The sequence below is a fragment of the Grus americana genome, chromosome 14 (genome assembly GCF_028858705.1).
Source record: "Grus americana isolate bGruAme1 chromosome 14, bGruAme1.mat, whole genome shotgun sequence".
Classification (NCBI taxonomy): Eukaryota; Metazoa; Chordata; class Aves; order Gruiformes; family Gruidae; genus Grus; species Grus americana.
The window spans coordinates 2,862,641-2,889,240 of NC_072865.1; the positions used below are offsets into that span (position 1 = coordinate 2,862,641).

At 45.0% G+C, this 26,600-nt stretch overlaps 1 protein-coding gene across 2 annotated transcripts in view; it reads right to left on the reverse strand.

Moving 5' to 3' along the window:
- The window catches only part of FSTL4 (follistatin like 4), a 231,798-nt gene that overhangs the window by 139,827 nt on the left and 65,371 nt on the right, over positions 1 to 26,600 (reverse strand). For both annotated transcript variants that reach the window (XM_054842215.1, XM_054842214.1), the window contains exon 4: positions 17,989 to 18,237. In XM_054842215.1, coding sequence (XP_054698190.1) covers positions 17,989 to 18,237 — 249 coding nt within the window. The remainder of the gene's footprint in view (positions 1 to 17,988; positions 18,238 to 26,600) is intronic.

Consider the following 26,600-nt stretch of genomic DNA (forward strand, 5'->3'; position numbering starts at 1 on the left):
CGAAACTGCTCCGAGCTCATGACCGGTTGGGGATGGGATGCTGCCTTCTGCCTCCTCCTCTCCAGGCTTGCCCCTGGCTGGACGTCTCTGCCCAGGATCACAGCATCATCCGCTGGAGGATGGGACACGGCCCGTTTTGAGGATGCTGCAGGAAGGGCAGGGTGACATGGTGCTGCTGGGGCCACAGGGTTTAGCGATGGTCTCCAAAAACACACGATTCACCAACCCCCATTTCACACGGACGGATTTCTCCTGGATCAGCCATTCAAACTCCTCCCGTGGGTGGCTCAAGGCCTTTTGAAAACCAAAACTGTTCTCTCTGAAGTGTGATTTTCTAAGAGCACAAGGAGCAGATCTTCAAATGCTACTCAATCTTCTTCTCCTGCCCCCGACTCTGACCGGTTTTCCACCCAAGCACAGCATCTTCTCAGTGTTTCCTCGGCTCAGCAGAAGCAAGGAGACTCCGTCCTGTCCCCTGGTGCTGGTGACTGTTTAGAGCATTTGACCACCACACCTGGGAACAGCATCCACAGAAACCCAGCCACAGTACCAACATCCCTGGGTGCCCTCAGCCCTTTCATCAGAGCGCAAAGTGCATAAAAACCTGCCCGGAGCAGCCTTTTCTGGCTTGCTGGTAGGCTTAAACACGGCAGCGTGCAAAGGCTTGCACCACTCAGCCCTGGGAAACTCGTTTTTCACGTTGACGCATGCAATAAGTAGATTTACAAAGAAAAAAAATTTAAAGTGCATAAACCCACGCAAAGAGTTGAAAATAAAAATACAGGAGCAGAAGGGAGAACCCGTTCCCACACAGATGCTCTCCAGCGGTGCAGGCAGCCCTGGGAGGCTGCAATCGGCGCTGACACAGGCTCTCCCTTGGACAAAGAAAGCAGAAATAAAGAAAAAGTAATTAAATTCATCAAGTCGGGAACTATTTAGCAGCTAATTTTAATACCCAATTAATCATAACTTCTTCAAAAACAGTCTGCTAAAAATGGGCCGATAACGCCCAGACAGAAAATAAACAGCCTATTTTGGTTTTATGTTGGGCTTTCCGTTGCGTGCCTGATGCCACCTGCCTGCCGGGCTCTCCGTCTCGCAGCCAGATCCCTGGACTGGATCCCTTGGATCGAAACTGCTGAGAAGATCCCTTATTGCATGAACAATATACCGAAAAGCGTAAATGGGCCTAAAAAAAAAAAGGGCATGTCAATTCTCCTCCCTGTTTTATGCTAACAAAAATCTATTTTTCCATTTATCTGCACCTTTTGCTGTATCGATCAGCAGCACAGAGCGAAGCCTGTGGCAAAGTGACTTTTTATAGGGTCGGCGTGAGCAGGGAGCTGCGACGCAAGCATCACTGGCTTGACAAAAACCTGCTCCAGTCATCCGTCATCCTTACGGCTCCTCGCTGCTATTAAAATTTGGGGACAATTCATGGTACTAAGACACAGAGGGGGGAAAAAAAAAAGCTTCCAGTTTCTACCTGTTACAGGTGGTAAATTCCTACAAACAGCCTTTAGTGACAACAAGTGATTTTCATCATCCAGCTTGTGCTTTCCTCATCAAAGGTAACTATAAACTGCCACTGGAAATACAAGGGCAATAAACCGATAGCTAGTATTTTACTTATTCTCTGCTCTTTGTTATGAAACATTCAGGGGGATGGTTTTTTCCTACTGTAACAAGTACCAAGCCAAATGCAATAACAAAAGAAAAATTAAGAGCAGCATCTTCCAAAGCGCTCAGGACTTTCCTCACTCCCCATTATTTACCATCGATCTCGGAGCAGAAGAGAGATGCCAATGCTAAGAGTTGGGGGGGTTTAAACCTTTAAAAAAAGATTAATTCAGGTGCTAAGAGGTACCTTGGAAACACACACAACTTCATGCAGCACAGAAAGGCAGGACTTATCATAGAAACTAATTCATAGATAAATCTCCTGTTTACTCAGTATTTGAAATGTCTCAGTAGGGATAAACCTCACTTGGCTCGGCTTTAGACAACACCTACTCACTCAAAAGCTCGTTCAGCCCAAGACAGTAAGTTAGAGCATTATTTCTACAACAGTTTGAAGTATTTTCTTCAACACACTAAGCTAGATTTCTTTTTACCTTCCTTAGAAGAAGAGTTTTTAGAAGGTTTTCCAACTCTATCATTCAAAAGCCACAGCAGCCTACAAAGATCCCTTCTGCTGCCGAAAGACACGAGTCACAGCCATCTGCAGAGTCGGAACACACTTCTCAACGCCCCTACAAAACGCTCTTCCTGCACTTCAACTAAATATTGATATTCCTTTTTTTAAAAAAACCCAATCCTATTCACATTTCCTTTTAACTTATCAATTGCAGATATATTTTGCCATCAGGTACGCTTCTGAACTTGGGCAAAGCCACCATGGGTTTGTTCTATACCGCGGGATACAGCCGAGGAGGAGCCTGAGCGACCCTGCACTGATTTTTTTATCCCAATTTACATTAGCAGTTTCTCATTCCTGCCTGACAGCAATGGCTCTAGCGGCAACGTTTGAAATATGGCTAAAAAAAAAATAAAATATATCCGAGTCAGGATCTCTGCAGTTCTTATGGGCTGGCTCCAGTTTGTGCTTGGTTAAGAAGATCCGCCCCCCAAAAAGCATGGTAGTTATGCCTGGCACCAAGAGTATGTAAATGTTTGCTGGGTGACCAAAAGGAGGAGAAAATTAGAATAATAAATAAATGGAGAAAGCCACAGAACTTAAAAAAAAAAAAGACAGGAAACACAATATTACATAGGAAACTTATATAAAGATTTTGTGTTTCCAGATCAAAACACTTCATGAAGCATTTTGCAGATGTGGCTCTAGGCTGTTTTCTGATCCAATGAACGTAATGAGACGATGTGAATGAAATGTCAGTAAATAGGTTAAAGATATCTAGAGATGCTGTAATTCTACCCGATTACTTCGAAATGTCAGAGTTCTCTGGCTCCTCGTTGGGGACGATGGCTTCTCCTGGAGCCTTTCTGAGGAACAAGGAGATGAAATCTGGGTATTCAAGGCATGCTCTTTTAGGATAATTATCAGTATTTTATGTACGTTGGAGTCAGGAAAAATAAGTTATATTACTACATTCCCAGATCTTCGGTTACCAAAGACTTTCAGTTGCGCAGACAAGACAGTACAGGTCAGATGCCATCACTAGAGCCACTCTCGTGGCCAAAACAGTATCGAACAGGGTAATGATGCATTTCTTAAACCCTTCTCTAATTCTCAATCTTTTCTGAAGCCTGCAAAACAAAGGTGAGTGCAAGGAAGTGTTAAGTAGATAAATGTGGCCTCCTCCGCTCCAGAGCACATGCTCTGCAGCCAGATTGAAAAGAAATAAATAATAATAGTAAAAAAAATATCTGAGCCAAATGTCTGTACATATAACATGATGAAAAACACCTTAGCTCAAAGCATTAGGAAAAAAAAAAGAAAAAAAAGACAGCAGTATTACTGAAAACACGAGAAGCTGCCCCTTTGAATAATTTCCATCCATTAGGAAATTGCCATCAATTTAAGAAAGTGGTGAAATCTGACTTTCAAAACTCTACCCAAAGTGCCACCAGGCCAGAAAAAGGGGACGCACGCGGGAAGCGGCTGCTGGGGAGGAGCAGGGCTCCGACGGCTCCCCCGAGCTCGCTGCAGCCCGCGCCACCTCTTGCAAAGGAAAACGAAGCTTTTCAGTTTTAAAAGAGCCAAAGGAATTAGCTATAACCAACGAGCCCAAAACCTGCAACCTGTTTGCGTTCCTAAAGTGACCCCAAAGTAACCGCACTCCGATTTTCACTGACTCATTATGCAAAATAAAACCCAGCTGAAAGCCAGCGTGGGGCCACACAATGCCGTCGGTTCTCTCTCAGCTCTGCTCCAGCAAAAACGCAGCCAAAATCTCATGGGTTCAGAGGCGCTGAGGTTTTTGCCTGAACAGCCTTTGCCTTTCTCAACACCGTACAGCTTCAGCAAGACTTTCTGCCAGTTTGTTTGGACCTAACAAGCTGTTTTACCATTAAACCAAAACACAATGTGTCCAGGAGTATTAGACATTTTCCACAAGGCCCTGTTTTACAGTTACTCTAAGAATGACAATGCCAAATTATGAGCCTGAGACAGATGTCTTCCAGATGTGCTCAGCATCCCACATACATTTTGGATGCGGAGCTCTTCCAAAACGCTATCCGAGTTGTACGCGCTGCGTTTAGATAGGTTCACCCCTGAGTTTCTGCTTGTGGGAAACTATCCTTATGAATGATTTTCTCCGGAAAATGGCCACGTATCTCAGATGCCTACAGCAGGGTGAAGAAGAAAGTCTGCTGATAACCATTGTATGGACCAAATGGGAAAGCGGTGGGAAGCCGTGGACGGAGAGGTGCAGCACCGCAAGCGTGCCTTCTCCACTGCACACCCACGCTCCAGGTACCAGCCAGCAGGAAAACCATCCAGCGTCAGAAACCCGCAGACAATCAAGGGCTCCAGCAGCCTGAGGTTTTGTTAACACGGATTGCTCTGTTCTCGGGACAGAAAGGACAAACGCAAGAGGGTGATGCCAGCCCGGCGGAGCAGGAGCAGCCATGAACCTGTCCCTCAAACAAGGGCTGCGCTTGTCACAGTGCGTGAACCAAACAAAACCACTTGGCTCTAGTGGTTTGCATGGATTTTATGCTCCGAATAGTGAATATCCCTTATTCCAACCTCCTTTCCCCCAAGCAGGCATCCCAAGTGCTGACTCAGCAACGGCATCGAGCCCGCGGGAAAGCAGCGCTCCCTCGCCACGCGCCGCTGTGACGCCTCTGTACAGCTTAAACCACGGGGTCTTCGGGATGGAGACGATCCTCCGCACTGAGCGAACAGAACTCTCCAGCCCCGTGCAGGAGCACCCCGAAGCTCCTGCGCCCAGGAGGACCCGAGCGCGATGCCCACCCCACGGCCCCACGCTGCCACAGCCTTTGGCACGGCTCGCTTGGAGTCCCGGTGCTGAGCGGGGAGTCACAGCACCTGATTCCCCTCCTCCGCACTATCCTAGAATTCAGTATAAATACTCGAACACTGGTCATATGAAAATAACACCGCGGCAATTTTCTTTTAGGCTGTTTTACAACTCAAGCCAGAGGAACGCAGCAGAACCCAGAGCCCAGCTACCCTTCAAAAACCTTCACATCACATGGGACACCCCAAACAAAAAATATTTATTTCTAAGTATTTCCCTCAGAAGAGCCCGACCACAGCTCCGATCCAAAAAAAGGGGCAAATACCAGAGGTTCCTTCGAGCCCACAAAAGATTTTGCTATTGCTACCAGTTTACCTGCAAGGCACCCAGACGCTACGGTGAGGGGTGACTGTCCACAGCTGGTCCAGCTGTCTGTCAGTCTGTGATTGAGTTTATTCATGGCCAGGTTCTGAGAATCACATTTCCAAACAAGATTTGCTTTAATTGGCTGTGTCAGTCCTCCCAGAGGAGCACTAAGATGGGGCTTCCACAGCAAGTAACAGCAAATACAAAGTTAAATCTGTTTTGTTTTGCTTTTTTTAAACAAATATTCAGGAACATTTGCTTGCTGGCAACATTCCTGTTAGTAAACCAATTTGCTAAAATATTCATGAATAGCAAACTAAAGGGCCATGGACACAGCCAGAGTGATTACATACAAAAATACAACTAAATATTCACTGCAAATGTTCTCACAGCATTCGGCTTGCTCTAGATTTAACGGAACCCCCCCCCCCCCCCAACGATGCCTGCCATTCGGCACCGCGGCTTCCACCAAAAAACCTCTGGTGAGGAGATCGGCCGGCGCTGCAGAATCGAGCTGGTCCCGCAGGGTCCTTGCACGTGCCCTCACCCCGCAGAGAGGAACCGTGGCAGCACCGGGGCACCGATGCCTTGGCCAAAGCCCAGCACAGAACCTCCCCGGCGAGATGCTGCGCCAGAGCAGCGGGGACGTGACGATGCTGCTACGGCAAAGCCCCGCCTGAGCTCTAAGAGCAAAGCAAAAGCCCCACAGATATTTTGAGTGCACTCAAATTCTTTCCTCGGAGCTTTTCTATGTCTTGATCCCAACCCTCTGAGCAGGATAAATAAATAAAACCCACTAAAGTTTCAGGTATTACTCTGAAATAATTTGAAAAATAAAATTCTTCGCTGCTTTTGATAAACCCTCAACTAAATTGCCAGTGTGGCAAACAAAAAGCATGCAAGGAGGGAAGAGGATGACTCTGACAGACCCTGGCAGGAGATCACAACCAGTGCAGGAAGAGAAAACCCCGTGCATTTTACGTGGCGAACCTCTTACACGTGAACTTTTGTTTAGCCCATCAGGCTGTTGTCAGTGAAAACACCCCTCACCCAAAAGGAAAACAACTGTCTTCCTTTGGACTCCTCACGTCAATCGGCTTTTTACTACAAAGCTTACATTTAAATGCAATTGTAAGCGAGCAAGTTCCTCACTCCGCAGTGTGCGGTTCTGTGCAGAAGAGGACTGAGCTGTGGGTTCCTCCATCACACACGTTCATTACCGTGGGGGTTTTTTTGTTCAGCAAGATCATTACGAGATGAGGGGGCTGCGGTGGCATTTGTAAAACCGCGGTATTTCCTTTCCCTCCCAGAGCCCCAGACCCGATCCCGGGGCAACTCTCGATGCAAGCTCAGCAGCTGGACGGGTTTCACGACCTGCTGTCCTGGGTGCCAAGGGCAGCACAACCCCACGCGTACAGGCGTTCCGCACCACGACCACCCCTTTGCTGACCGCTACCTGTTGCACCCCTGCTTGGGCACAGGGGTTCTGCGTTCAGTAGCCCCCGCCAGTCTGTGCCCATCCTTCGCGTGCCAGGGAGCCAAAATTGGGGTGATTCAACAAGAGCTCTGACAGTCATTTCTATGACCTTGGGAAAGACACTGGCTCTCTTCTGGGCTGGAATTCCTCCTCTGTAATGGGAGAATTGCTATTTTCCTGGCACGCAGGGGTGTTGTGAGGTCTAATTCATTAATCTTTGTAAAGCGTTCTAGGACACTTTGATGGAAAATGCAAAATATTATCGGTAAAAGACTCCCATTTAAATCTCGCCTGGAAGCCTTCCTCTCGCTCCTTAATTTGTGACTGATCCCCACTCAATTAGAGGTAATGGGATTTACACGCAGACTCCAGGAGCAGGGCAGCCCCCACAGGAAGGTGCCAGTGATGGCATCGGTGTTCATTCACGTGAAGCAGCGACCGGTACCTGCAGCTCAACGAGCCACGGTTGGATGCTGCAACCCAGAACTGCACAGCGATCACCCAAATCAGCGCTGGGCGAAGGGATGGGGCACAACCCCCCCCGCCCCGCAGCACCCATCCCTACACAAACACTGCAACGGCTGCACGTCTAATTGACCACGCGCTTTACGATTGAATTTCCTTCCTGTGACACAGCATTTTACCAAAAAAAAAAAAAATTTCTACTCAAAGCGCCTTTGAGTCAGTAGCAGATAGTCCAAATCTGCAAATCACGCATTAGCTCGCTACGTCAAGTTTTCGCGTTCGTGGGAACAGTTTGATTTCACACCGGCAAGGGAAGGCAGATAACCTCACCGCCGGCACTTCGCGTGCCTCCAACGAGAACACGGCTTCAATACAATATGCAAAAAAAAAAAACCACCAAAACACCAAAAAAAAACCCCAACCGGGGAATTACAAAGGGCTTTATCAGTACCTCGTGCTGTGAAGCTCTGGCGGAGTGCTTATTTTAAATAGTGTTCCGCTGACTTCACGACACCTCCGGAAGGCTTCAGCCCTCTCGAGTATATTGGCAAAAAGTGCTGTTCGGTCCTGGAGCGGGGAGGAGCGAGGGCTGGGGGAAGCTGCAGAGGCTTTTTTCCTTGCAGCCACTTAATTGAATCCGCAGCATCCAGCCCGCTGGTATTCCCCAGCACTCAGAATTTCAATTTGCTCCATGGATTTTTATACTGAGCACCCAGAAAAATTAGCATTTGTGCTGAATAGCTTTTAATCAACTATTCTCAAGTGTCAGTCCTTTTTATCTTTAAAGCACTTCTAAATCTCTTGCCTGAGTCTCCCCTAGCCTTAAAATTTATTTTATACATTTGTTTTTTCTCCATTCAGTTTCCAGCCCCTGCTACCACAGTCTTAATCTTTAATACTCATCTCTACCTTTTAACCTTTTCAGTTTTCTTTTTAAAGCAACCTCCTGGTCTCTCTCAGGGTTTGTTGTTTGGGGTTTTTTTAATTAAGGTTTTCCCTGGCCTCTGGCTCGGCACAGAGCTGGAGGTGTCCCACGGAGAGTCGCCTGGCACCAAACTGCACGTTACCTCTCAAGAGGTGACTTGTGAGGCCCTTAATTGCATCAGTAATTTTTCTCTGAATACAATTTATGTAATTTTAGAGAAATTAAGGCAACTTCACAAGCGTCACGAGAGCATGGAAAAGCTCAACTCCTGATTCCTGCGGTCACCCGTTAAGAACCCAAATTTTTAGGGCATATTCCCAGCACTTTTTACTAGGGAAAAAGAAAACAGTCGTGATTTTCATTTTCGGTCTAACAATGACTCACAGGAAATCTGTTCAAATTACTTGGCCTTGTTTCGCAGCAGCAATTTCATGCCGAACTGGGACCTGGTTTCTTCCACAATTGCAGTGGTTGCTGGGAAAGGCAACCGGCCCCTGGGGAGAAACCCCGACCTAGGAGAAAAATCACAATATGGGATGTTCCAACCCATGGCAGGGGAGTTGGAACTGGACGATCTGTAAGGTCCCTTCCACCCAAACCACTCTATGATATATTCTCCATAGGTGACACCTTGCACGTACATAAATGCTCCCTCTCTTGAACCAGCACCCTGAATTTCCACCTGATGCTCTTCCAGGTGGAAGCACTTAAAGAATGTTCCAATAATGCTGAATTACTGCAGTTCAGTACTGAAAGTTGAGGATTTTCCAACACAGAAAAACACCTGAATTAAACAGCAATAGGAATTCTTGATCTCTGCCGGTGAAGAAAGTATAAAAACCTATTTGCTCTCTGTTTTTATGCAATATTCGTTTTACTCCACTTGAAATTACTTGGATAACATGTCACGTGCTATCCTTCCCTTCCACTGGGAAAACCATGGATGTAGACACTTGTTTGAGTCCATTAATTTTTGATACATGCCCTAGAAACTCAACCGAATCAAACTTTAATCTAAATATCGCTTCATTAGGAGAGAGATTGAGTAGGAGTCTATACGCAAAGCTGAGCGTGGCCACAGAGCATCTAGAAATAGGTTTGGTCCTTCCCAATACTCAGATCACCAGTTTTACCATTAGCTCCAGTCAGAATCAATGGGAAACCTCAGGCGGCAGCGGGTGCTTTGCCAGCAGCTCGGTTAACTCAGCATTTTGCTGCACAAAAACTGTCCACGCACGTGCCCCGAGTGACACCCGGGTGAGGAACAGTCCTCCCCACGAGCACCTCTCGGGAAATTGCATTCTGAAATTTATAGCCTCATGTAATTGCATTTTCATAACATTTGACACATGAGAAATTCTCCAAATCACTGCAGAAGCAACAGAAGAGTTGAAAAATAAATAAAATATAAGACAAAAAAAAAATAATGCTGTTGTAGTAGCATTGGTGCAACCACAATGGTCAAAGAACTAAAATATGCGCAGAGATTACAGAGAAAGGCAATATCTTTTATTAGACTAACAACATTTCGGAAAAAAGTAGGTAACTTTTGAGCATCCAAGCTCTTTTCTGGACTATGAGAGATTCAGCAATGCAGAGGCTCAGTAAATGTGTCACTTTTTAATCACGGCTTTGCACTACTGTGCCCCACTTTGCTGGCATTTCTCCAGCGTATTCACCACCCAGAGCAGTTTGGAAAACTGCTGATAGAACAGTGAGAGCTAATATTAAATTCCACAAAATGGAAAAGCAAAAGTTTTCTTTAAGGTTTCCTACATAGGGCTTTTCAATATTTAAGTACCGTTTAAGCTCCCAAATGCATGTACAATAAATATTAACCTGACTGGCAGAGAAGAAAAGCGAGGTGGACACAGTGAGTCCAGACTGCCATCAAATCATGACGAGCATGTGTCGGATGCAAAGAACAAAAAAAATAGGTAAAAACTGAAAGACAAACGTCCCCTGACATGCCTAAGTTTGCATAGGAACTCCAACCAGTAAACGCAAGCCACATCCCTGGGTCTCTTCCCGCATCCTTTACTTTGATTCTCCATCCTCTTCCTCCGCTTTCATTCATCCTCACAGCTGCTAAGGCTGCGCATCAAAAGACATATCATTATCACCCCTCAGCTGTCCCGAAATGGCTGCAGCGAAGATTCGCCAGTGCCAGGCTTTGAGCCGGGTGAGCAGATGCCACGCTAAAAAAATAACGAGTTTCATCTCATTTCTCTGCCCTCAACACTATCAACCTGCAACGCCGGGCGCTTTAAACTGAGACCATCTCATGCTACCGTTGTCTTCCTCCACGCCATGGAGTTTTAAGCTAAGCTTTTTTATTTTTAATGTGCAAACAGTTCCTTAAACCCCTTTCATAATCACCTATCATACCCTCCCTTACGTTCATGCAGAGCAGGGATTCCCAAACAGTGCTTGATGCTGGCATGGTCCTCCAGCAAGGTGGACAGGCTGCATAATTCATTAACTGTGTGCTTCGGTCACTGCAGTTCAACCAGTACACCCTAAATTATAAGGGGGACAGAAATTAGAAAGGAGAATTCTGATTTTTTTTTTCTTTTTTTTAAAGATGTTAATACTGCTGCTGAAATATCCTTTAATTCCTTTGCTGACTAGTTGATACGTAATACGAAGCTGTTTGGTTTTATGGGAGATATTATGGCCATACACATCAAGACTGGAAACTGGAGAAGATTAATAGACTGGTCCTTAAATAAGATGAAACAGATAACAGTCACCGAATAAAACTGTTCACGGGGGCCCCAGTCATGACTGTTGTAAAAAACAAACTTTACACGATGTCCTATTAAAAACAAAAGGCCACATTACAGTTACTCCTGCACTCCCCAAATGGCCATTGCCTCAAATTGGAGCTATAAAAACACCGGGAATGCTGGAGAGGGATCACTTTAGATAACACCACTTTTTCCACTGGCTTCATCCGTGGTACGTTTTCCCTCATTTCAGCTTTACCAACTGCATCTGAATCTGCCACCGGTCTATGCAGAGCATCAGGGAAACAGAGATTTGTTTCTGGCAAAGCAGACGCAGGTAGCGGCACCGGTGTGAGGAGTTACAGCAGACATAATTCACTTTTTGGTTGACTATTTCAAATTCAGCGTCCATCCCAGTTCTCCGGTCCCACTGTCCTTTGAACCTGCAGGGTTACCACCATGGTCCTCAAAGGCTTCCTATCACATTAGGTCTCAGAGACTTGGTTTTCTGGGGTTTTGTTTGTTTGCTTTTTTAAATTATTATTAGTTTTTTTTAATTCTTGCATTTCTTCTTGTGGGACTTCTTTGGGAACTTTGGTAATGTTCATTCTTTTTCTTATGCACAAACTTTACACGCTCTCTTGTTATCAGCATTTAATTTCCAATGAAAGCCCAATCATATCAAGGACAGTTTAACAACTGACTCTTAGCGGGCCAACATTTCCCTTCCATGAGTTTCAGTAGTGTGAGCAAAGGTCTTTTAAAATGAAAATGGATGGAAAATACTCATAAAAATCTTAGACATACTCCTACAAACTTCCTATTACCAAAGGTAGGAGCAGACTGTTTGCAACCTCAGATAAATCAATGGAGCATCCATAAATCACCCCAGAGATGTATGCAGTCTGTTTATAAGGAATTAAGCTGTCAATCACATTTAAGAGCCTGAAAAGCCAGGTAAAATTGATCCCTCCCCAAAAGACTCAGTGGAATAAGCTGAAAAAGTGGCATGGGAACAGTAGGGAATCCCCCTGGTATTCAGAGGAATATTCAGTATAGCAAGATCTGTATTAGTTCTACTGAGAGCAAACGCACACCTCCATTACATATAGCATTTATCTCTCTACACAACATTGTAAACTCCTAATATATTTACATTGGACGCTGAAAAGATCATTATAGGCCAGACCTACATGTCGAAGACCCCAGATTCCTCCCGAGAGGGATTAATCGCATGCCTCCCAACAGCTCCGCATCCATCTCGCTGCCACCAAAGCGGCCTGTCAGCAGCGCTGCAAAGTTAAATCGGCAAATATTAATTGCCAGCTGGGATACACGCCATTAGTTCACACTCAGATTTTTTCCAGCTGGAAAGATAGAGAGTGTTAAATGGAGCAGATTTCTTTGCAGTCTGCAAATCAGCCGACGGAGCGGGTTTGCCTGATTCGCAACCACTAAATGAGCAAAACATTCAACACCTTCTCAGAGATGTTTTGAAATGTTGTTCTCTAGAACAAATTACTTCTGGAAGTAACAAAGCACCGAACTAACACATGGACGACAAATAAAGTAGAGAGGAAATAACCCACCACCACCTGAGGCTGAATTCATATCTGCTCGAGATTACTGCGGCGATACATCGCACGAGTTATTAGCCTGCTCGGCGGTTTTTTCCAAGTTTGTAATTTATTTACATTCAAGCATAGAAATTTTTCTGTCAACATGCAGAAGATTATCATTTTCTGTAATTAGAAAGAAACTTTTTGAGAACTGGAGGAAAGATAGATGAGGAGTTGGAAATGAAAGATGCCGCTTAAGGCCATGAAATGGTGAGATGACGGGATGACACGGGTTGGAAGAGAACTCAGCATTTCAACATTTAGTGCAGGGTCACACCGGGTTGCTCAGGGCCGTTCCCAGCCAGGTCTTGAAAGCCCCAGCGATGGTGGCGGCACCTGGACAGCCTGCCCCACCACTTGACCATCCTCATGGGAAAACCATCTCCTTGCATCCAGGCTGAACCTCTCGTTTCAGCTTCTTCCCCTTGTTTCCTCGTTCTCCCTCCATCGTGCAGAGCCGGGCTCCGTCCGCTATACTACAGGCGCATAAACGGCACGAGGTAACAAGTTACTCTCGCTCTTTCAACGTGCACACGCACGTGTACGTGCACGCACACCCCAGCACGCAGGCACGTACATTTTGAAAAACTATATATAGGCTCGTGCCATGAAATGTTGGTCTGAGCAACAGCGAAAGGCTCAAACCCAGCGGTGTGATCACGTGTATGATGGGGAGGAGAAAGGCAAGTGCTTTTCCATAGGGATTTCTTGCCAAATTCTGTACAAAATCTGTACAAAAATATGATTTATTACGGGGCAAAAACTGACCTTGTGTGAGGCAGGAAATTACTGTTGTGCATTTGTTAAAAAGAAAAAAAAAATTTAAGCAATGAGATTATTGAAAAAAATTACTACCGACATTTCGGGAGAGACGGGAAGAAGAAGGAGAACAGAACTGGAATACCAGATACGATCGTGCCTTTATAGCGCTCCATCTCTCCACGTAAAATTCTGTCAGATCTCAAAATTATAGCTTTAATAGAAGTTGGATTGAATCAAAAAAATGAATAAAGTAATGGGTACAGGTACAGTGCATTTACATAATGGAAAGTTCAAGAATCTGGTCAACTGAGTTGGATTGAATTCATGCCAGAGCACAAACTACATCTGACCAGCTGCAGTACAAAGCCGCTGTACAGCCCAGCAAGAAAAGCTGAGCTTTTTATAAAAACCCCAATATACCTGGATAAAGGGAGGATGTCAGAACCGGAGAAAATAAGGAATGAGCTCGGGCAAGCAACGCGGCTGCCTTCCTATAACAGGGGCTTGGCTGATGCAGGGGAGCTTTAGGATTGCTGATCTCGCAGAAAAGAGCAGGGAGGGAAAGAAAGAAGGGAAAAAATTACTCCCAAATCCTGAAAATGGAAAAGCATAGATCTAAACAGAAAGAATTTCTCTAATGTATGTACGGTACTAGAGAAGCGCACTGCTCCGATGTGGAGGGAAGAAAAACTGTGTTGAGTGGCGTACGCACGGCTTTTGCCGGGCAAAAATAACAAGAGAAAAATGAGCGAAGAGACCGAGTGGGTGTAAGAAGTCAAAAGGAAAGAAAAAGGAATAGAAGTGGAAAAAAGGGGACTACTGCTATGGGAAAGAAAAGCACAGTCCAAATCACCATGCTAAAATGATATAGCTGCATTATCCAAGGCATTTATTCAAACAGGAACGTTTCCAGGCCAACTGCTCGTTTTGGACATCTGTGGGACAATTGTCATTACGAGCAGAGATATCTTTCTGGGTTTCGTGGGTATTGGGAGTGCTTTGGGGGAAGACAAACTTCTTTCTTCTTCTCCTCTTTGGCAAAGAGCAAAAGCATTTTATCCTCATCACCAACACTCAAATCAAAAGACTATGGAAACTCACAAAACAGTGAAAATACAGAAAACCAAAAGCCCACACCACATAGTAGGTAAGTCTTAAATAGAACATTTTCCTACGGGAAAACCAAACTATGTTTCATACTGGTGAAAACAACCAGACCAAGGAGAATTTGAACAGCTATGAGTAGGAGTGACATTTCTCCAGAGACCTCTGGATGTAGGACTTACGGTTTACAGTATTTCCCTTCGGGCTCCAAACTCCTAAGTGAAGTTTTCCACCTATTTATCATTTGCTTGGTCAACTGAGAAAGAGGGATGGCATTTGTATTTTTGTGCATGGCAGCACTGGGAAGTTGTGCTGCACCAGAGGGTGCAGGACGAAGCCTGGGGAGATCTCCCCTGCTGGGACCTCTCATTGCTTCACCCACATTTCCACATGCTCCCACCTTAGACATCGTGTCCGTTCTCCAGCCCAGCCAGACCAAGCCTTGGGCATGGTGGCCAGCTCAGCCAAAAGTCTGCACACCAAGGGCTGACACTCTCCACGAAATCTTTCATGAACACAGCATTGACACAATCGACCCACGTTTGCTGATACCAGAGAGCTGTCGTCTCCGTGTGGCCTGCCCTCGCCCAGCAGATCTGTGTGATTTTCCAGACTGATCTCAAAGAGACATGCGTTAATTTAACAATACCATGGGGGAATCTGGATGTCTGAAGGCACACAAGTTTTTTTTGACTTCTTGGACTCTCAAGGTTTCAAGGAGCCATTTCATTCTAAGGTGGGCAAAGGAGAAGCCGGTCATTTGCCCAGAGCCAAATTCTCTTCTGCTCTTCCTGATACTAACGCTAATGAGGTAGCACAAATCGAGTGATGCTTCCAGTCGCACGCGAGCGTTTGCTACGCACCAGTATTTACAAAGCACTCCACACGTGACGAATGTGTTATCTGACAAAAAAATCCTTTCCCAAAACACACAAAAGAAAACAAGATCTTTGCTGATTGCTTTGTTATCAGTTTACCGTGGGTAGACCTAGCCCAGTCACCAACGTGGAATCGGAGTATTTGATCTCTGTCACAGTTTAAGGCCATCCAGTTTGGCACCGATAACTGGGTAAACTGGGAGAGCACACAGACGCAATCTGCGGTGTCTCTCAGCTCTGTGCAGGGACTTAAGTCTTAATTGAACAAGTCAACTGGGACAAAAGACCATGAAGCAGCCCACTCATCAGCCTAATTGTACTCAAATAATTAAACTATCTACTTGAGAGAAAACAAATAGAAAGCGTGCGCCTACTGACAGACGTACACCTAATATCCAGCCGAAACAATATGTTCTGCACCTTTAACATTCTTCTCCAGTCATAAAGTCTTACGCTTTATGTTTCATTTATAATGTTGCTTACAAACCTGCAGCTTAATTCCTTACTACAAATTTCTGTTTAAAAGAAAACACTATCCTTCTTGATTTACAAACAGGAGACTAAAGTACAAAGAAATGAAAAGACACGCGGAACGTTACTCAGGGACCGCATGGCAGAAACAAGGGCTGAAGCCAAATATCCCTGTGGAGCCCCACTCTGTGGGATTATTCCCCCCTTAAGGTAAACTTTTTTTTTCCCCCACATTTTATCTCTGCAGACAGCACTGTGAAGTACTTTTTTATTTATTCATGCAGGAAAAGAAGTGAGTTTGTTTCTTTCTTCCCTTGCATAAAGCTGTTATTCTGCTGAAAAGCAGATTTAAGTAGTGATCCATGGCAAGAGTTTAAGGGTTACTTTAAACTGGGACACAAAACTACTACTTTCTGACATCATTTCATGGTGCGTTCAGGAAAGTATTCAAGCGTGACATTGTATCATTAGGTATAATACAGCCATTGCAGAAGCACTGATTACTGCAATGAGAACTCATTTTCTTTAACACTATACGCGATAAGGAATGAATAAAAACCCAGGCCAGAAGCATCGTTGTCAAAAGGTGGGCGACGTACAAGAACGAGAAAACTGAAGACACTTTTTGGGGAGTCAGGGGAAGAAAACCCCCGGCATCAAGTAGGGTCAGGGGGCTGCTGAGCACCTCCGAAATTAAGGTTTCCCCTTTCTTTGGGAGGTTTCTCATGCTGCAGTTCCACCTGCATCTTATTCAGGGACGGAGGCAGTTCCCATCCACATCCGTGCCCTGGTCCGACTCGACACCCAGAGGCAGAAACACCAGCACTAGGAGCAGGGCACAGGCGTCCTTTTTAGATGAAGCGACAAACAAAAACCCCTCTTCACCTTCACCTGCTCATGTGCCGTCCCTCCAAATATGCCTTTAGGTGACCCCTTTCCGTGATTAACTTCGTGCAAAGTCTATCAATCCTAGACCTAACCACCTGCTTCGGTAAGTCCAGAGCGTGCCCGTGACAGGCTAACCCGGCTCAGGCAGCGTGCCCCGAGGCAACGCTCCGACCGGCTCCTCCGTCCCACCCACAGCCAGACCTCCAAAACAAACGGGACTTTGCAACGCTGGGCAAAGCAGCGCCCGGACAGCTCTGGAAATTTTGGGCCGGTCTCGGTCTCCAGGCCTCCTCCGAGGCACAAGAACGGTAATGCTTTTCTATCTCCGAAGGGTATCATGAGGATACGTTAATAAGACTCTTCGAATGGGCTCCTGTTTCTTAAATAGGCTCTTCGAGCATCACGTTAGTGACCGAGAACCTGTGCTGGATAGCTCTGTACGCAGCCGAGCTCCACAGGGGCTCAAGCACCCAGTGAGCTGAAGATAAAGGAATTATTTTCATATTTGATCACGCAAATGTCACCGGATATATTTGCAACAACCCACTCAAATCTTTCTGTAGGTATATGGAGTCATACGTGGCAATGAGTTTTCAAGATACACTCTAGCGAGGCCTTTATAAGACCTCTCATTAGAAGTAAAATAATTTACAACTTCTTCCACTCCCTGCCATTTTATCACGCGCTCCTGTGGCCTCGCTTGATTTGTGACAGTACACGGCATACACACTATCAATGGAAAAGACAGAGGACTCCATCCCTTTGGTGATCTGGTGCAATAATGATAACGAAATTTGCTATTGAACCAGTAGAACAGCTGAAGATGTATGCATCTTACTGGAAACCAGAACTGTCTTTAAAATTATTTAAAACTCTGTTCTGGCAGTACCCTTCCCACTCCTCTTGTTTCACATAAACAGCTCCTTTCCTTTCCCCGTATCATTTGCTTAAGTAGGCTTTTGTTTCTCATTTCTGCAACAAAGTTTTTGTAGTACCATCTACTTTTTCTTAATGTCTTTGTCTTGTTCAAAGCCTTACCGAATGAATTGGATTGTAAAAAGTTATTACACTGGCAGCTGAAAGTACCAAGCAGCACAACTACGGTGCACACAATGCATACAGCGATGTTAATTATTTACCAGTTCCCAGTTTGATTACATTTTGGGTGGTGATGACACTCAGGGGCTTACTAGCTGCATAAAACATTGTGTTATGTTCTACAGTGTCCTAGAATAAATCATCCTTGAAAAATTTATTTCTTTGAAATAAAATATACCATTGGGCCATTTATCAGGATTACGGTAAGATGAGTGATGAAAGTTCTGCAGAAGTATTTATTTTTAATGATGCCCTACCTTTGAAGAAACAGTCCTTGCTGTGGATAATGTAGATTTTCTTCCTCTGCAGACAGGAGGCTCGATGCAGTTGACAGTGATTTTCATAAAATTTGCCATCAGATCCGCACACGGGCACGTAGCTGGACTTGCAATCTTCTACGCACCTGCACTCGGGCTGATCGGTGTCCTTGTTCACGACACACTTACTCCCCCGGCCGCAGTACTTCTTCTCACACGACGCGTGCAGGCCATCCTGCCCATAAAGCACTGGGAAAAGCAGAAAAAGTCCGTGTGAGCAGTATTTCCTAAGGACCCGTACCCGTCTGGCGTAGCAGCACAACAACTGCAGGAGCGACAAGGTTTCCGAGGGAAAAAGCACGTCCCTTGGAACAGCAGCACAGCTGCGGTTCGGAGAACGTCTTCCCATCTGTGGTCCCAGAGCTCCAGCTCTCGCTCACCAAAAACAGGAGAGGGCTTTAATGAAAAGAGAAGGACACGGAGCGTTTTGTTCTTTTAGCCCTTTGCAAAACCAGACCCGAGAATAAAATCCGGCGAGAGCATTTCAGCGCCCAAACTTTGGCCGTGAGTTACATTCAGAAAGCATTCCTGAAAAGCTACGCTCCTCCAGCCACAAAGCCCACGAGAAGCTTCATTTTCGGCAGCGAAGCGCCCTAACTGCCGGCACTTCGGTTCTGTACCGGTGTCCGCGTTCAGAGTCTAACTTCCGCCCTGCGAGCCAGAAGCAGAACACCCCCAAGGCTAAAATTCACATGGGTTTCAGTGAAAGCTCAGACAGACAATTGCTGAGAGCTTTTTAAAAAAAAAAAAAAAACAACCCCCAAGAAAGACTTTCACTGACGTCAAGGGAAGATTACAGGAAGATGCTTCTTGCTGTAAAAGTGACCGTCAATATCTGTCCCTACACTCCAAATAATGACATATAATGAAAAATAACTTTTAAGAATTCATTGGATATAATGTTCTGACCATTACTGGACTATCTGCTGTTTGATACTATTAAAAGGCTAAGGAAGTTGCCCTTGTGCTCTAATGTTTTCTGCTTCTGAAGTTTCCTCGCTTGAAGGCTCACAACAGAACATTATTATAATTCATACAGGACAGGGTACTTCCAAACAAGCCACTACTCAGAGCAACAATTAGCATTATACTCAACGAAGAGAGTTTGAGGAAATTAGATTATTCTACGCTAATTGGAGTACACAAAGTTGAGAATTACAAAGGGAAGCTGCAAAAGGCATAATTAAAGCAGGACTAAATGCGCCAGCCTTGCGCAGCCTTCCAGCAGCCTCCGGCTGCACCCACGCCAGGGACTCGGTCTGGACCAGCAAGGCAGTTTCGAAGCAAATCCCCGTTGTCTACATTTACCACATGTCGGTTTGGCTCACGGCGAGGTTTCGGTGTGCGCTAGCTTTCAGAGGAAGCACTGCTCCAGCGTCCAACAGGAGCAATCCTGCAGCGACTGCAGGCTCCGAAACGCGCCCAAGGCTCTGCCCTTCAAAGGTTTTTCAAGTAGCAGAACTATTCAGCCCAGGAGAGCAGACCAGATCTCATCCAAAGACCTGCCCCCAATCATCACATGTAACGGAGACCTGAGGAGCATCGGCACCAGCTACTGCAATCTATCAATCCTTTTTCATCATGCTAAATACCTCGATAACGCCGACACGGTCCCTGCTTGCCCAGCACCTTATGCCGGTATGAAACGCCTCAGTACTGAAGCTACGTTCATCTGCTAGCGATCAAGGGGTTAAAGCGTGTGCACAAAGACAAGCAAAAGTTTCTACAAAACCCCATTTTTCTCGGTCCCTGTTAAGCCTTTGTTTTTATCACTGTAAATCTGAAAGGGAAAAAAAATCTGTTATTGGAGGATTAACTATTTGACTCAATAACTCATTAAAATTCCTTCAACTTGGCAAGCTAAGAAATATTGACTTTTCCTGACTTGTAATAAACTAGAAGGTCAAAGCATCTCTGAGCAGTGCATAAAGTACAGTCCCTGGAAGGAGTATCTGAATATTCTTTATTTACGTTACTAATTGTTCCGGAGTTTCTGCAAAACATCCTCAAGAATGCAAATTTTGTGACTGCCAGGAGACCTCACTGCCAAGGCCACCTGCATTTACGGTGTCTGCTGGAGATCGGAGCAGCACGAAGGATCAGGGCTTGAGGAAGCCCTGGTGAGGCATCCTCTTCCTCCTCCTCTCGGTGGCAGGACCTGCACCTGCACTTGGCTTATCTGTTGCCACGTGCCTCAAAAGATGTGTTTTGGAGATTGCTGTTGATGCTAAAGATATTTAAAAAGCAAGATTCAGGAGCTATATAAATGTAATTCAGATACAGTGACAGCAAAGCCCTTCCTGTGCTGCCTCGATTGCTAAAAATTGATCTCCCAGAGCTAGCACCAGCCGAGGACTGCACCATGCATCTCATTGAAGGTTATTTTTCCCTACTCGTTCACAGTGGGCTGCCCTGATTTAATGCATTGGGTCGCACCCGTGCAGCCCAGAGCTGCACCCTGCCCCAACAGCAGCAGTAAAAACCCTCTTCGCAGCCTCAAGTTTTGTTGGTATTTTGATTTTTAATATAACGTAGCATTACAAAAAAAAAAATCCACTATTCCTATTGCAATGGAAGTTTTAAGTTTTTAATGATATAGCCAAGATTTGGTTAAGCACCAACTTATTAAAAAAAAAAAAAAAAAAAGACAAAATACTTTGTCTTTTTTACCTCCACCCTGGTTACTATGGAGAAACAGCAGAAAGGCTGTCTGCACTTATGCCTCGTTCGTTTTGCTCACGGTTTGGTTTATTCTGTGTTCCCGGACAGAGAACTCCCGTTTACACACACCTGAGCTGGGTGAGGGGGTAGGAAGGATACCCCGCAAACAGCCAGGAAGGAAACATTCCCGTCCTCAGGAATTCCGATGTGCTTCTACTAGTCTAAGTCCTCGTGTCTGCAAGCAGGCTGTTAACGCGGGATGTCTTTGCCAGAATCCCATCACGTTGATAGCAGCTCTTTAATTCAATTACTATTTGCACAATCCTTTGAAGAACTAAAGCTCCCCAGAAGCACGCTCAGCCATACCGACAGACCCTCCGCCCAGTAACGGGATGCGAAACAGAACGGAGCCACTGGAAACCAGGAGGAAAGAAGGTATTTGACTGTAACAGCGCTGCTGGCTTTACCCAGGTAATTCATTAATCCACAGCAGCACCACGCACCAGGGAAAGGGACTTTCCTTGATTGCACCGAGGTCCCTGCTCCCGTTGATCCCGCGGGCAGCACCCGAGTGGGAAGGACGCCGGCGGGCAGCTCAGCAGCACGGAACGCGCCTGCCATCGCTGGGGTCTTGTCACATCATTAAAGGTGACTGAATTCCCCACTCTTACAAGGATTATTAAAAACAGAAATGGGAAGGGTAATCAAGTGAAACTACCAACTAACTGCTCACAGTATTTACGAGCCCCACTGTACTGCATGGAAAAAGGCATAATTTATTTAATTTATTAGTCGCAAAGAAAGTCATTTACTTAGGTTAAAAATTTACCATCTTGCAAAACAAGCCACTTTTCAACACTAAGTTTACCCAACATGGCTAGAGTCTGAGTTGTCGTATTGAAGCCAGCAGGATGGAGAGAAGCAGCCCATTTGCGTACACCCATGAAAACACTTCTCAAATTGGTTTCTGGCTGCCCCTGAGAAATTTGGAATTTTGGTGGAAAGCCAACAAAAGCTTGGTGCAGGCAGTAACACAACCGAGTTCAGGAATTTCGTAAAGGTGCTTAGCAGGCTGCCTTCATCTCAAAGCAAGTCTTTTATGAGAAAATGAAGATGTTATTGCCACGCTGAAGAAATGCATCCTCTGGCTGCTCATTAATTCCTAAAGACAGAGACCTCATCTACCTTTCACACAGCACTAAATATGTTACAGATCAGACTAAGCCTCACAGACATTTTTTTTTTTACTCCCACATACAACCCTATTCCTCATTTTAGCAAAACTCCCAAAGAGTTCAGGGGAAGGTTGGGTTCACGACAAGCTCTGACTTCAGTTAAGACCAGCCAGACAAACCCATCGCACACACAGCAAAACCAAAAAAAAAACCAAACGCCTTTATAAAAAGTTGCTTATACACTGCAGAAATGTAAATTACTGCATTTACATGTAAAAAGCCAATTTGCCTTCAAGTACAGTGAGCTCCTGCAGGCAGCTGGACATCCAGTTTTATTGCTGAAGGAAAAAGTTCAGATGTTACATCAGGATCGGAGCCAAAACTGGAAACTTTAATTAGGGGCCGCTGGAGACCGGTATAACCGAAACCAGAAGTTTCTGCACCAAGTCCTTCAAGGCAATGCTGCACCTTGCAAATGTTGTAATAAAATAAAAAATAAAATCAAACCCTCCATAACATGATAAAAATATTTCGTCTCTAACCTTAGTTTGTTACTTCCATTAGGTAAACCAGTGAGGTAACACATCATGAGCTATTCCTCCAGCATCTTGACATCAGTTTTCCAAAATTTTTCCCTTCCCACATTAAATAATCTTCTATAGTGTAAAACGTCACGCCTGTAAGCACTATTTACTGCCGAGAAGCATACATTGTCAGCACACACAACGCATATGCAGACAGGTGTGCGTGTTCAAGTACGTATTTACATACATCTGTGCACACACAGGGACACGCGTGTTTACACATGACTGGACACATCCCGTAACTTCGCTTTCGCTGACGATACGAAGTCGGATGCTGCAGCACGGCGCCTTAAACCTTCCTTCCCCAGCACAGCTTTAATATACATCCTGAGTAACTCCTGGCTGCAAGGAACAACAGTTCAGATGCGTGACTACTGCACCCGGCTTCCGTTCGGTTAGCAAATGCGTGTGCTACGTACATTGGTACTACCGCAATAAAATAAGGAAGGAAACATAAAGCAGGAATTTCATAATCGCTCTATGAGTTTCTCGGTTTTTCATTGCACGCCTGTTATGAAAGTGGAGAGGCAGGAAAGCCATGGTAAATCACCTGGAATAGGGCACGGCAACACTGCATTCGTTATCTCCGTTACTAGCCTTTGGTGCTGTGATTTATTTATTTTTATAAAGCAAAACCGGTGACTTATCCCGGGGAATAATACAGAAAATGAGATGTGCTTCAAGCGTACATTTTGCTACGGATGCAACCTGTTTTCTTTCAAGGTGCAGGAGAAAACTGCGTGTGTGTATGTGCGTGCACACCTTTGAGCAGGACGGAGAGGGACACATCCGCCTCGGAAGGGAAGGACAGAAAATCGGTCCCTTTTACTAATTTAGATGCTTTACATGAAACAAAAGGCAGGGGAACACAGAAAGCCTCCTCAGAACAAAAACTAGCAAACCTTCCCAGATGGCCACATTACTTCAGGAGGACTCTTGCAGAGTTTAAAAAAAGAAAACAAACACCAAAAGGAACAGAAAATCTGCTCGGGAAAGGAGTATTGCAACAGATAGTTACACTGATGACACCAGCACCGAGGGAACCGCTTAATCTGTGTCCATAGTTTAAAATCAAATACAAAAATTGGAGCCGCTCAACCAAAGTTCAGTAACAATGTGCAGATATTCTGCAAATAACAGCAAGGAAGTACTCAAAAGTCATAGGAAAACTTTCTACATCAATTCTCACATCTGAAGTCAGTGGGGTTTAGTGTTACTTTCCGTATCTGTCAGGGCTATGAAACCCATCAGAGTTGACACCATGAAAAGGCACTTGAAAATTTCAGGTAACTAGGCTATTCCTAGTGTAATTAACCTAATTTTTGCCCCATTTCAAATCCCTTTAACCATTATGAGATCAAAAGCTTCATTAAACATTATTTTTGGATAGTAGTATAAAGTTTATGAGGGTACTAACATGAAAAGAGAGGCAACAGAGATGTACAAATCAAAAGATCCCAACTATGCAACCGTCACCATTGTCAGCATCCCTGGGGCTATTTAACAGACACGTAGATGTGCTGCTTAGGGACATGGTTTAGTGGTTGGACTTGGCAGTGCTAGGTTAATGGTTGGACTTAATGATCTTAAAGGTCTTCTCCAACCAAACCAATTCTATGATCCTATGGAAAGCATATATGCAAATTCCTGAGAAAGAAATACCAGCCAATATATGAGACCATATATATTTAGGTCCTTGCCATGGAACTCTACTATGCACAATTTGCTTGTTTGTCCTCTTCTTGGAAGAGCTACTAAAAAAACGATTCATAAAATTGCTCTTTATTAAATGTTTAAAGTTATCTATCGTAGGCACTACGTATTGAAGTCAATTTTATTACACTACCACTGAGCAGCAAGCGTAGATATCTACTTCGATCTGCCGGACTGCTGTTCTGCACAGCTCCTGGTGGCACCACACCTCATCCTGTGTCTGCAAGCTGCCAGGCAGGTCCCCACCACCAGCTAGCCAAGAAACATCACGACATTAGTATATGACCGGTATATTGCCTGCATTGATCAGGAGTTCATTTAATGTTCCTTGGGCACCCGTATTTACAGTGCTGTGAGCAACCCAGTGAGCTGGGTAGCAGCGAGCGTGTACGTGTGTGTGGGCACACACACATGTGTTTTACTTGATTGTGTATTTAATTATCTCAGTATTGCACAGTCTGAAGAATGCAGAAACTTTCCAGTATTGGATCTGGAGGGAACAGATCACGTTAATACTTTGGCTTCTTTGGTAAAACTCCATTTCAGAATAACAAGCTCTTCTGAAGGAAGGTGATGAAATTCCCATAGGTCACCACTCAAAATCAGTCTTGTTGCCTTTAATCTTGCTCAGCAATCTTCTGCCTGCCCCATCCCTTCACTCTTACTCTCAGGACCAGCCTTACTCCTCTCCTTGTTTTCAGGAGCCTTTTATCCTCTGACCAGCACAGCAAGCCCTAGCACTCTATGGGCTACTATAAAAGACATGAGAAATCAATAACATGGTGTCATGCATCTTTCTGCTATTCCTTCAATGAAGTTCTTCTGGCAGAGACTACGAGGAGGTTAGAATCCAATAATACTGTAACTACAGATGACTTGCCTGTTTTCCTGGCGATTTCTCCAATTAGGTTACCGGTGGAGTTGCTGGAGGCAAGCCGAACAGTCTAGATCGTCCCAGTTGCCTGCGCTACTAGGCTTTAAATCTGTCCGTGCCTGTTGCCTTTTGCTCGCTCCCCTTTCCCCCCGGACACGCCATCCGAGGCTTCCCCCGAGGGCTGCTCGTCCCGCACAGTGGCAGGGGCACACGCACGGCCATCGCTTATCACGCCCATGTCAAAGCAGAGAACATCCTGCAATATCAGCAACGGGTCAAGAACAAAAGATGCCAAGTTTCCATCTGAGGGATACTCTACAGTCTCACAGAAATCTCTCATTTTTCTATTTTTTTTGACTCATTACTTTGCAATAAGACCATTTATCAGAAAATCATTGCATTTGTTTATTGTATGCCTATTTTCCCCTTACATATGCACAAACCAAATGTTATTTCAGATTGGATAGAAAGATGTTTTCAGTTTCCTATTTTCTCATTCAGTGCGTCAGTTTATAAGGCTCATTGAGGAAAAAGAACAGAAACAGAAAGCCAGCTCATCATCGTGTTTGTCTCAAAAAAAGAACATTATTCTGATTATTTATTTTTGGTTGGAAGAAGAATAGATAACGAGCTTTTATAATTAATATACATTCAGCTTCCTTATTACATTATTCTCAAATTCTGCTCTTAGTAAAAAAAGAAATCATCTGACTCGCACCAAATTGTACAAGTGCCACTGCACAAGGTTTCAATGTGATTGATTAGAGACCTCAGCATCATCACAGCGATGCCTGTGTCAGCACTTCCACTAGCGTTTCCTTTCCTTTAAGAGGTGCGCGTCGCACGTTTGAACGTTACAAATGAAGTCGCGTTCCCAAAAAACATTTTTCAAGCTACGTAAAAGCACAGCCCAAAAAATGTAGAAGAGGTAAAATGACCAGACTTCCACCCGTTTCCCTTGCTGCTAGAAAAGGACGGAGGCTGGCACTGGGTACAACCTAAACATACAGTAATTAAATACCAGGTCTTCCAGTAACTGCCATACTCCACGTGGCTATCAGCGTTACTTGGAAACACGTGGTGACTTGGAGGAACGGGCTGGATTCCGCTCCACCATCAGCGGCATTTAACTGTGCGAACCAGAGGGGACAAACACGCAACACGTGAATCCGCGGCAGAGCCGCCCCTCTGAGCCCTACACCCATCACCTCCTCAGCAGCCAGAAACAAAATCCTCAAACCAGCCGCTTTTCTTCACCAAAGGAAAGCTCTTACCCTCGAAAGGAAGCGAGAGCGAGCCTGCAGATCCACCTCCAGGGACAACTCCGTTTGGTCTGTTAAGACAATAAATCTACGGGGTCTTTTACTGTCCCTCCCCCTGCCCCTTCCTCCCAACAGGATTAATTTTCAAGGATTTTCAAGGTTTCCAGAGGAAATCTATCAATAGTTGCATATACGTGCAACTTGTGACACTTCTGTCGTTTAGTACTAGGCATAAACGAAGGCAGACAGCCGTGTGAAAATTAGGGACTGGGTTCATTCGATG